We start from the raw sequence: 9,448 nt of genomic DNA, 5'->3' as shown, positions 1-9,448 counted from the left end.
GGCATGGGGCAGGCTGCGGCACTGCCTGCGGACATGGGGGTGTTGGATGGGGGGGCTCCCTTAGAGCAAGCAGGGGGTCACTCTGGGACCCCCAGCACCCATCTGGGACCCCCGGCACCCATCCTGCAGGCATTTTCCCATGGGAGCTGGGCTGAGAACTGGCAGCTCGTTGCATGCCATAGGTAATGGTGGTACTGGAGCTCCTTCCCGCTGTGGATGCTCGTGCCCAGCCGGTGGCATGAGGGTCCCATGGGACGGGTGCCTGGCGTCCCCCGGGTCTAGGGGGAGGCTGTGCAGGCAGATGGGGGGATGCCATGTGTGTGTCCCCCGGCATCCTCTGCCTGACACCCTCCCCGTCCCGGCTGCCTGCAGGTTCCAGAAGCACGTCCACACCTACCGCATCCTGCCCGACGAGGAGGATTTCCTGGCCGTGCAGGTGGGCATTGCCCCCCCGCGCCATGACACAGACCAGCCCCCGGCTCTTTGGGAGCAGGGGCACCCCCTTATGGGAAGCAGTTTGTGGGGGGGTGGTCCTGGCGTGGGCTGCGGGAGGTCTGGGTGCTGGGACCCCCAACCCGCACCCAGCTCCTTGCTGGGGGTGCTGGTTGGGGGGGTGGGCTGGTGCCGGGTGGGCACAGCACCCCATTGAGAGCTCCCTGCCCCCCGCCTCTCCCGTGGGGCTGGGTGCGGGGAGCGGGGCTCGGCCTCGGCCCTGTGCCACCAGCGTGCCCGGCTCTCCGGCACGGCCGGACGATTCGGCAGCACCCATTTTGGCCGGCCAGCGTCGCCGGGTATTTTTAGAGCAACAGAAACCCCTTTGTGCCGTCCGGGCAGGCAGGAAAAAGCCGCCCCCGGGAGGGAGGAGGCCGAGGGATGGCTGCTGCCTGTTGCCTGCTGCCTGCACCCTGCCAGCCCTGCCGGCACGCAGCCACGGCACTGCGGCGGGCTGCCACGTGCACCGGACCCCGCTCCCCACGGGGCTCAGCTTTGGGGCTCCCGGGGTCAGCCGCCCCCCCAATCTTGTGGGGGAGGGGGGTGTCCCTGCATGGGGGGGGGTCCGGGTGACCCCGCCGGCAGGCGCTGAGGGTCCCCGTGTCCCCGCAGACCTCGCAGGGGGTGCAGGTGAGACGCTTCAAGACGCTGAGCGAGCTGATCGCCCTGTACCTGCAGCCCAACCAGGGGCTGGTCTGCACCCTCCTTTTCCCTGTCGAGAGGGAGAAGGAGAAGGAGAACGCGGAGGAGAGGGACTATTCGGGTACGGCAGGGTGACCTGGGTGAGCGGATGGGGTCCCGGGACCCCCGGTCCCTGTCGGGGCTGTGACTGACCCCCCCCTCCACCATCGCCCCCTTGCAGATGGAGAGGATGAAAAGCCGCCGTTACCGCCGCGCTCCGGCTCCACCAGCTTCTCCAGCACCTCGGCAGGGCTCAGCCCCACCGGCCTGGGGCCGGCTGTGCCGGAGGGGACGGCGGAGAGGTGAGGGGCTTCACCCCTGCCCGTCCCCTGCCCATCCCTGCCGGCTCTTCACCCTCGGGGCTCCCTCCCTGCAGCACCAACGGCCTGAGCAGCATCTCCCACGAGTACCTGAAGGGCAGCTACTCGCTGGACCTGGAGGCAGTGAAGGGGGGGGCCAGCAGCCTCCCCCACCTCAACAAGACCCTCGTCACCTCCTGCAAACGGCTGCACAGGTGGGTGCCGGGCACCGGGACGGATGGACGGAAAGACGACCGGCCGTGCCGCCTGCTGAGCCCGTTCCTCTCTCCCTCCCCAGCGAGGTGGACAAGGTGCTGGCGGGGCTGGAGATCCTCTCCAAGGTGTTTGACCAGCAGAGCTCCCCCATGGTCTCCAAAATCCTGCAGCAGGTGAGGGGCTGCCATCCCCCCCACCCGTGGGGGCTGTGCCCACGGACATGCCATGGCACCATCCACAGGGACGCGTGGGTGGTGGGAAAGCCAGTGGAGAAACACCCACCCGTCCTGCCCTGTCCCACGGTGCCGGGGGGGTCCTGCCCTTCTGGGGGGCTGGGGTGGCGCCGGGGGTCCCATCCTGCCCACATCCCACGGTGCCAGGGGGGTCCTGCCCTTCTGGGGGCCTGGGGTGGATCTGGGGGTGCCGTCCTGGTGCCGTGGTGGTGCCGGGGCCGGCTGTGACATGCCGGGGGGTTTCAGACGGCGGGGCAGAGTGGGGAGCAGGAGCTGGAGAGCCTGGTGCTGAAGCTCTCGGTGCTGAAGGATTTCCTCTCCAGCATCGAGAAGAAGGTGAGGCCGGGGGTGCCGGGGTGGGGGTCCCACCGTGGGGGTCTCTGCTGGGTCCTGCGCCAGGTATGGTCAGGGCGCAATCCGGTTGGTGCCGGGGCCAAAACGAGCCGCTTGGGTGGCACGGAGGGGACCCCGTGGGTGGGAGGGGTTGGGGGACTGGGGTTCTGATGGGGCTGGGGGGGCTGGGGGTTGCGGTGCCCGGCGCTCGGCTGACGCTGACGCCGGCTCTGCCAGGCGCTGAAAGCCCTGCAGGAGATGAGCTCGGCCACCCCCGCCGCCCCCCCCCAGCCCCTTTCCCGCAAGGCCAAGAGCATCCCGGTGCAGACCTTCGAGGTGAGTCCCGACCCCCCCTCCCCGCACTTGAAGGGTCCCCCGGGGGGGGTGTTTCGGCATCGACCCGGTGTCCCGCCGCAGGTGAAGCTGGACGTCACCCTGGGGGATCTGACCAAGATCGGCAAGTCGCAGAAGTACACGCTGAGCGTGGATGTGGAGGGGGGGAAGCTGGTGGTGCTGAAGAAGCAGAAGGACTCCCAGGAGGATTGGAACACCTTCACCCACGACAAGAGTGAGGGGGGGGGCATGCGGCGGTGGAGACTGGGGGGGCGGTCCCTGCACCTCAGGCTGGCGGCTGGGGCTGACTTTGCGCTGGAGCGGAGGGGCAGCGTCCCGATGGGGCTTGGTGGTGGGGTGGGAGCAGCTGGTTGTCCCCATCCTGGGTGTCCACCCTGGGTGTCCCCCAGAGCCTGAGCGCTGGGGGGGGGGGGCACGGTGCGCAGCCGGAGCCCAGCACTCCCCCCCCACCCCACCACCTCTCCCCGCTCTCTCCCAGTCCGGCAGCTGATCAAGTCGCAGCGGGTGCAGAACAAACTGGGCATCGTTTTCGAGAAGGAAAAGGATAAAACGCAACGGAAAGACTTCGTTTTCGTCAGCGCCCGGGTGGGTCACACTCGGCCGGGATGGGGGGGTGAGGAAGAAGGGTCTTTCACAGGGATGGGGGTGTGCAGGATTTAACCCCTGGTCCCTCATGGGGGCTTGGGGATGGGTGCTGGGTGCCCAGTGGTTGGGGGACGTCGCCAGGGTGGTCCCTGCCCAGTCCCCTGTGCCCAAGAGGTGCCAAGTTTGGCCGAGCCGAATCACGGGGGCTGGAGGTGGCTGGGGGGGCCCCATCCCGGCCATGGGAAGCCCCTTGCCCCCCTGCTCACTGCCTCCCCCCCTGCAGAAGCGGGAGGCTTTCTGCCAGCTCCTGCAGCTGATGAAGAACAAGCATTCCCACCAGGACGAGCCTGACATGATCTCCATCTTCATCGGCACCTGGAACATGGGTGAGTGGGGCCAGGGGGGGACCCGCTGCAGGGGGCCGAGCCCCTGGGGTCCCCCCCTGACCATGCTGCTCCCCCCTGTCCCACCTGCACTGCAGGCAGTGTGCCCCCACCCAAGAGCATCACGTCGTGGTTCACCTCCAAGGGTTTGGGAAAGACGCTGGACGAGGTGACGGTCGCCATCCCCCACGACATTTATGTCTTTGGCACCCAGGAGAATTCCCTGGGGGACAAGGAGTGGGTGGATTTCCTCCGCGCCGTGCTGAAGGACTTCACGGAGGTTGAGTACCGCCCGGTAAGAACCCAGGGGTCCTGGGGGCCAAGGGATGCAGACACTGGTGGGTGGTGGAGATGGGTGATGCTCCGTGTCCCTCTGGCTCCTGGGGAGGCTGTGGATGCTCCGGCTCTGCCGACACCGGGTGTTTTGGGCTGGTCTCGTGGTGCTGGGGTGCTGGTGACAGTGGGTATCGTGGGGGAACAGCCCTTGGTGGGAGATGCCGGGGTGAAGGAGGGGGCTTCTGCAACGGTCCGCACCCGAGGGGCACCTTGCACCCAGCTCCCTGGCACCCACGGCATGGGGGGGACAGGGACCCGCTCCTCAGTGTGTCCTGGCAGAAGCGGGGGTCTGATGGTGGCCGTGGGCCCACAGGTGGCCATGCAGTCCCTGTGGAACATCAAGGTGGTGGTACTGGTGAAGCCAGAGCACGAGAACCGCATCAGCCACGTCAGCACGTCCAGCGTCAAGACGGGGATTGCCAACACCCTGGGTAGGGGCCGGAGCTGCCGGGCACATGGGGGGGGACATGGGGATGGGGGCACACAGGGTCAGGGTGGGGGTGCGCTGCATGAGGAGGGGTCCTGGTATGTCTGCATTGCACGGGAGGAGGTCCTGATCTTGCACGTGTTGCACAAAGAAGGGTCCTGCAGCACGTGTGTTGCACGAGGAGGAGTCTGGGCAGGCGGGTGTTGCATGGGGAGGGGTTCTAGTGTTGCATGCATTGCACAGGGAGGGGTCCGGGTGTGTGCATTGCACGAGGAGGGGCCCTAGAGCACATGTATTCCATGAGGAGAGGTCCAGGCACCTGTGCATTGCATGGCGGGGGGGGCTGGTGTTGCATGTGTTGCACAAGGAGGGGTCCTGGCATGTGTGTGTTGCATGGAGGGAGGTCCTGGTGTTGCGTGTGTTGCACAGGGAGGGGTCCTGGAGCATGTGCATTGCATGATGAGGAGTCTGGATGCGTGTGCATTGCGTGAGGAGGGGTCTGGCCATGTGTGTGTTGCACGAGGAGGGTCTGGGTGCATGCTGGGAGCCTGGGTGGTGACTGTGCCCCGTCACTGGGACTTGGGGACAGCTGGGTCCCCGTCCCCCCAGGGTGGGCAGCCTGTGGGTCCTGGGGCAGCCGCCCACCCCGACCTGATCCTGCCCCCATCCCCGTGTCCCTGCAGGGAACAAGGGAGCCGTGGGTGTCTCCTTCATGTTCAACGGCACCTCCTTCGGCTTCGTCAACTGCCACCTCACCTCCGGCAATGAGAAGACGGCACGGTGAGCACCCACGCACCGGGATGGGTCTCATCCTGCCCCGGGGCTGTGCAACCCCCATCCCGGTGACATCCCATGTCCCCCACCCCGGGCAGGAGGAACCAGAACTACCTGGACATCCTGCGCCTGCTCTCTCTGGGGGACAAGCAGCTGAGCTCCTTCGACATCTCCCTCCGCTTCACCCACCTCTTCTGGTTTGGGGACCTCAATTATCGCCTGGACATGGACATCCAGGTGCTGGGGAGGGCGGCATGGTGGGGGGGGGGGGTGGGCTGTTGCTGTGTCCCCCCCTCGACCCCGTGCAAGCCCCTCTGTCCCACAGGAGATCCTCAACTACATCAGCCGCAAGGAGCTGGAGCCGCTGCTCAAGGTGGATCAGCTCAACCTGGAGAAGGAGAAGCACAAGGTCTTCCTGCGCTTTGGTGAGGGCTGGGGGAGCTTGGGGGGGGGGATCCGGGGGGGTCAGCCCCCACTGTTGGGACTGTCCTGACACCCCTCCCCACCCGGCTGTTGGTGCAGGTGAGGAGGAGATCACCTTCCCCCCCACCTACCGCTACGAGCGGGGCTCCCGGGACACCTATGTCTGGCACAAGCAGAAGCCCACAGGGGTAGGTGCTTGGGGGGGGGTAGTTAGGGTGGGGGGGGACCCCAGCCTGACACCCCCAATACACACACACACTCCCTGTCCCTGCCAGGTCCGCACCAACGTGCCGTCCTGGTGTGACCGCATCCTCTGGAAGTCCTACCCCGAGACTCACGTCAACTGCAACGCCTACGGTGAGCTGCGTGTCCCCCTCCTTGGGACACTGTCCCCCCCGCTGCCCCGGGGACAGGCCCCCCCCCACCCCAGCCTGACACCCCCCCATCCCTACTGGCCGCAGGGTGCACGGACGACATCGTCACCAGCGACCACTCGCCTGTCTTCGGCTCCTTCGAGGTGGGGGTGACGTCCCAGTTCGTCTCCAAAAAAGGTGCCTGTGCCCAAGGAGACACCCCATTCCCCTCCCTGTGGGTCCCGTCTCTCCCTCAAGGCAGGGGAGGCTCCCGGGGGTGGCGGTCCTGACGCCTCGCCTCTCCCTGGAGGGCTCTCCAAGTCTACTGAGCAGGCGTACATTGAGTTCGAGAGCATCGAGGCTATCGTGAAGACGGCCAGTCGCACCAAGTTCTTCATCGAGTTTTATTCCACCTGCCTGGAAGGTGAGGGATGGCACCATGGCGGGGGGGTCCTGGGGGGCGGCTCAGAGGGCTGATGGGGGCTGTGCTGTGTCCCCCCACCCCTCCCCAGAGTTCAAGAAAAGCTTCGAGAACGACAGCCAGAGCAGCGACAACATCAACTTTCTCAAGGTGCAATGGTCGTCCCGGCAGCTGCCCACGGTGAGGAAGGGCTGGGGGCAGGCAAGGCTGGTGCTGGGGCAGGGGGGGCTGCAGGCAGGGAGACCCCCCCTGCTCCCGGTGCCAGCATCCCATCCCCTCGCCTGCAGCTGAAGCCCATCCTCTCTGAGATCGAGTACCTGCAGGACCAGCACCTCCTGCTCACTGTCAAATCCCTCGATGGCTACGAGTCCTATGGTGACTACCCACAGTGGCTCCCCCTGCCACCGCGCCGCCCTCCCAGGGGGCTTCCTTAGGGATGCAGACCCCCGACCCCCCCCAACCCCTCTGCCGTCCCCAGGGGAATGTGTCATTGCTCTGAAGTCGATGATCGGCAGCACGGCGCAGCAGTTCCTCACCTACCTGTCTCACCGCGGCGAGGAGACGGGCAACATCCGCGGCTCCATGAAGGTCCGGGTGCCCGCCGAGCGCTTGGGCACCCGCGAGAGGCTCTATGGTGAGGACCCCCCCACACCCTGGGGGGACAGTGGGGACGGGACCCCCCCCCGCTGAGCCCCTATTCCCTGGCAGAGTGGATCAGCATCGATAAGGATGAGACGGCGGCCGGCAAAGGGAAGGTGCCGCTGGGTGCCAGAGCCAACCAGGACTATGCCAAGTACGGGGGACTGGGCTTGGTGGGGCGGGGGAGAACCAGTGGCCCCCAGCTGGGGGTCCTGGGGGGGGGCGGGGGGGGCTGGAGCATGCCCCAGTGCCGTGGGAGCGCAGGCATCGCTCAGAGCATCCCTCTGGGATGGCGTATGTGACGTGGTTGGGGACAGTCCCGGTGCTGGCTCTTATGCCACGTGGGTCAGGGATGGGGGGGCTTGGTGCATCCGAGAGCGGTGCTGGCCCCGTCCCGGGGGTCTGAGCCCCATCCTGGGGGTCTGAGTCCTGTCCTGGAGGCGGCCGAGCTCCATGGGGCACCCGACACTTCTTGTCACCCAGGTCGGTGGGGCGGACGCCCACCGGTGCTGAGCCGCCCGCTGCCGCTGCCGTCCCGGCGAAGCTCCCGGAGGAGCCCGAGAAGGGCAACGCCACGCCGGCCCCCCGGCCCCCCGCACCGCACCGTGGCACTGCCAGGGATGAGGCCGCCCCGAGCCGGTGAGGGGGGACGGGCAGGGCTGGGACACACACACACACCTGCCGTCTCCCCCCATGCCCGGGGGTGCCACGCTCACCCCTGTGCCCGCAGGTCCAAGGCGGAGGCGATGCCGGAGCCGGCGGCGGGGCCGCTGAAGAACAGCTTCAACAACCCGGCGTACTACGTGCTGGAGGGGGTCCCGCACCAGCTGCTGGCACCCGGGGACCCCGGCAAACCCCCGGCCCCCAAGGCCAAGGTGCAGCTGGCGGTGCCCGAGCGACGACGGCACCCCTCAGCCGGGCAGCCGCCGGCGTGCCGCGGCGAGGAGAGCTCCTCGGATGAGGACGCCGGCACCCTCAACTTGCCGCCGCCGGATTTCCCGCCGCCGCCGCTGCCGCGGGAGCTGGAGCTGCCCCCGAACCCCTTCTTCGGCAGCGCCAAGGAGCTGCCGGTGCCCGTCGGGCGCGAGGAGCCCAAACCGCGGCCGGCCGTGGGCGGTGCCGCCTTCGGCGAGTCCCCCCCGCCCAAGCTGCACCCCCGGCCCCCGCCGTCTGCCAGCGCCGGATTCGGGCTTGAGGGGCCTGGCGGGACTCCCGCTACCGGGGGGCTGCATGGTGCTGGGGGGCTGCCCGTGGCAGGGGGGCTACTGGACGACCGCTCCTGCTCGGTGCTGCAGATGGCCAAGACGCTGAGCGAGGTGGACTACGCCGGAGGGAAGGGGAGGGCGGCCCCCCCCCGGCCACTGCTGGCCAAGGGGGGGCGGTTGGAGCTGCCCCCCCGCTGCCTGCACCCCGACTACGGCCGCCCCCTCGCCTTCCCCCCCCACTCCATCCGGGAGAGCATCCAGGAGGACCTGGCTGAGGAGGTGGGTGTTTGGGGGGGGGGTCAGGGTGCTGGGACCTCCCCCCCAGCGCCCTCCATCGGCGTTCCCTTTGGGGGGGACGCCGGGGGTGCGCTGAGGGTGTTAGGGTCTGGGACCTTCCACGGCACAGGGTGGTCCCATCCTGGGGGTCCCATCCTGGGGGTCCCCTGGGGTGCGGGGCTGGGGTGACGCAGGGCTGACGGTGTGGGTGCTGCGGCGCAGGCGCTGTGCCAGGCGGGCCGTGGCGTGGGCGCCGTGCCCGGTGTGGGCGAGTGGCTGCGGGCGCTGGGGCTGGAGCGGTACGAGGAGGGGCTGGTGCGCAACGGCTGGGACGACCTGGAGTTCCTCAGGTGAGTGGCCCCCCCACCCCCCGGGACGGCATGGGGGGGGACCCCCACCCACCTCGCCAGCCCCGGTGGGTCCGCGTTCTCCCCAGGGGGTCACAGCGATGCCTGGGTGGGAGCACCCTGCCCTGGGGAGACCCCCTTCCCTGGGGAGACCCCCGTGGGGTGCTGCCCTGGGGGGGTCCCTACTGCCCCTGGGGGTCCCTGCCGCCCCCCCAGGGCTGCGTAGCCCCGCGGGGTGGGCGGGGGGAGGCTGCCTGGGCACCCAGCAACCCGAGTGGGGGCTCCTGTGCCCACTGAGGGGGTGCCCCCCAGGGGCTGGGGTGCCCCCCAGGGGCTGAGGTACCCCCCCCGGGGGCGGCGAGCCCCACGCCTGTGCCCCCCTCCCCAGTGACATCACAGAGGAGGACCTGGAGGAGGCCGGCGTGCTGGACCCCGGCCACAAGCGCGCCCTCCTGGAGAGCCTCCAGCTCCGCAAATAGCCGTGGCCGAGCGTCCGCGCGTCCCGCAGCCGCGCATCCCGCATCCCACGGCCGCGCATCCCGGATCCCGCGGCCGAGCATCCCGCATCCGCACATCCCGCCATCACCAGCAGCAGCCGTCACCAGCAGCCGGCGTGAGCACCGGGACCCCCGTGGCCGCCCCCCTCCCTGGGTGCTGGGTAATAGCGGGGT

General features: G+C 68.9%; 1 protein-coding gene across 1 annotated transcript; it reads left to right on the top strand.

The window, feature by feature from the left end:
• The first annotated feature begins 301 nt into the window (after positions 1-301).
• On the top strand, positions 302-9,266 carry INPPL1 (inositol polyphosphate phosphatase-like 1). Its single transcript, XM_010576768.1, has 27 exons — positions 302-436; positions 1,105-1,255; positions 1,355-1,475; positions 1,550-1,687; positions 1,771-1,861; positions 2,168-2,257; positions 2,492-2,590; positions 2,672-2,822; positions 3,087-3,193; positions 3,477-3,579; positions 3,675-3,871; positions 4,226-4,343; positions 5,023-5,119; positions 5,212-5,350; positions 5,439-5,538; positions 5,636-5,724; positions 5,812-5,893; positions 5,998-6,087; positions 6,200-6,313; positions 6,402-6,490; positions 6,598-6,685; positions 6,789-6,944; positions 7,019-7,103; positions 7,433-7,588; positions 7,680-8,433; positions 8,653-8,780; positions 9,166-9,266. Exons 1-27 carry the CDS (start codon positions 302-304, stop codon positions 9,254-9,256), a joined length of 3,759 nt encoding a protein of 1,252 aa, XP_010575070.1. The 3' UTR covers positions 9,257-9,266.
• The last annotated feature ends 182 nt before the right edge of the window (positions 9,267-9,448 follow it).

Source organism: Haliaeetus leucocephalus, unplaced genomic scaffold (assembly GCF_000737465.1).
Source record: "Haliaeetus leucocephalus isolate CR32 unplaced genomic scaffold, Haliaeetus_leucocephalus-4.0 Scaffold536, whole genome shotgun sequence".
Taxonomy (NCBI): Eukaryota; Metazoa; Chordata; class Aves; order Accipitriformes; family Accipitridae; genus Haliaeetus; species Haliaeetus leucocephalus.
This window is presented reverse-complemented; position numbering and strand designations above follow the sequence as displayed.

Coding starts and splice junctions, on each gene's coding strand:
- INPPL1 (XM_010576768.1), top strand. CDS start 302: ATGGGGGGATGCCATGTGTGTGTCCCCCGGCATCCTCTGCCTGACACC. Junction 1,688..1,770: donor TCCTGCAAACGGCTGCACAG/GTGGGTGCCGGG, acceptor CTCCCTCCCCAG/CGAGGTGGACAAGGTGCTGG. Junction 6,088..6,199: donor CCAGTTCGTCTCCAAAAAAG/GTGCCTGTGCCC, acceptor CTCTCCCTGGAG/GGCTCTCCAAGTCTACTGAG.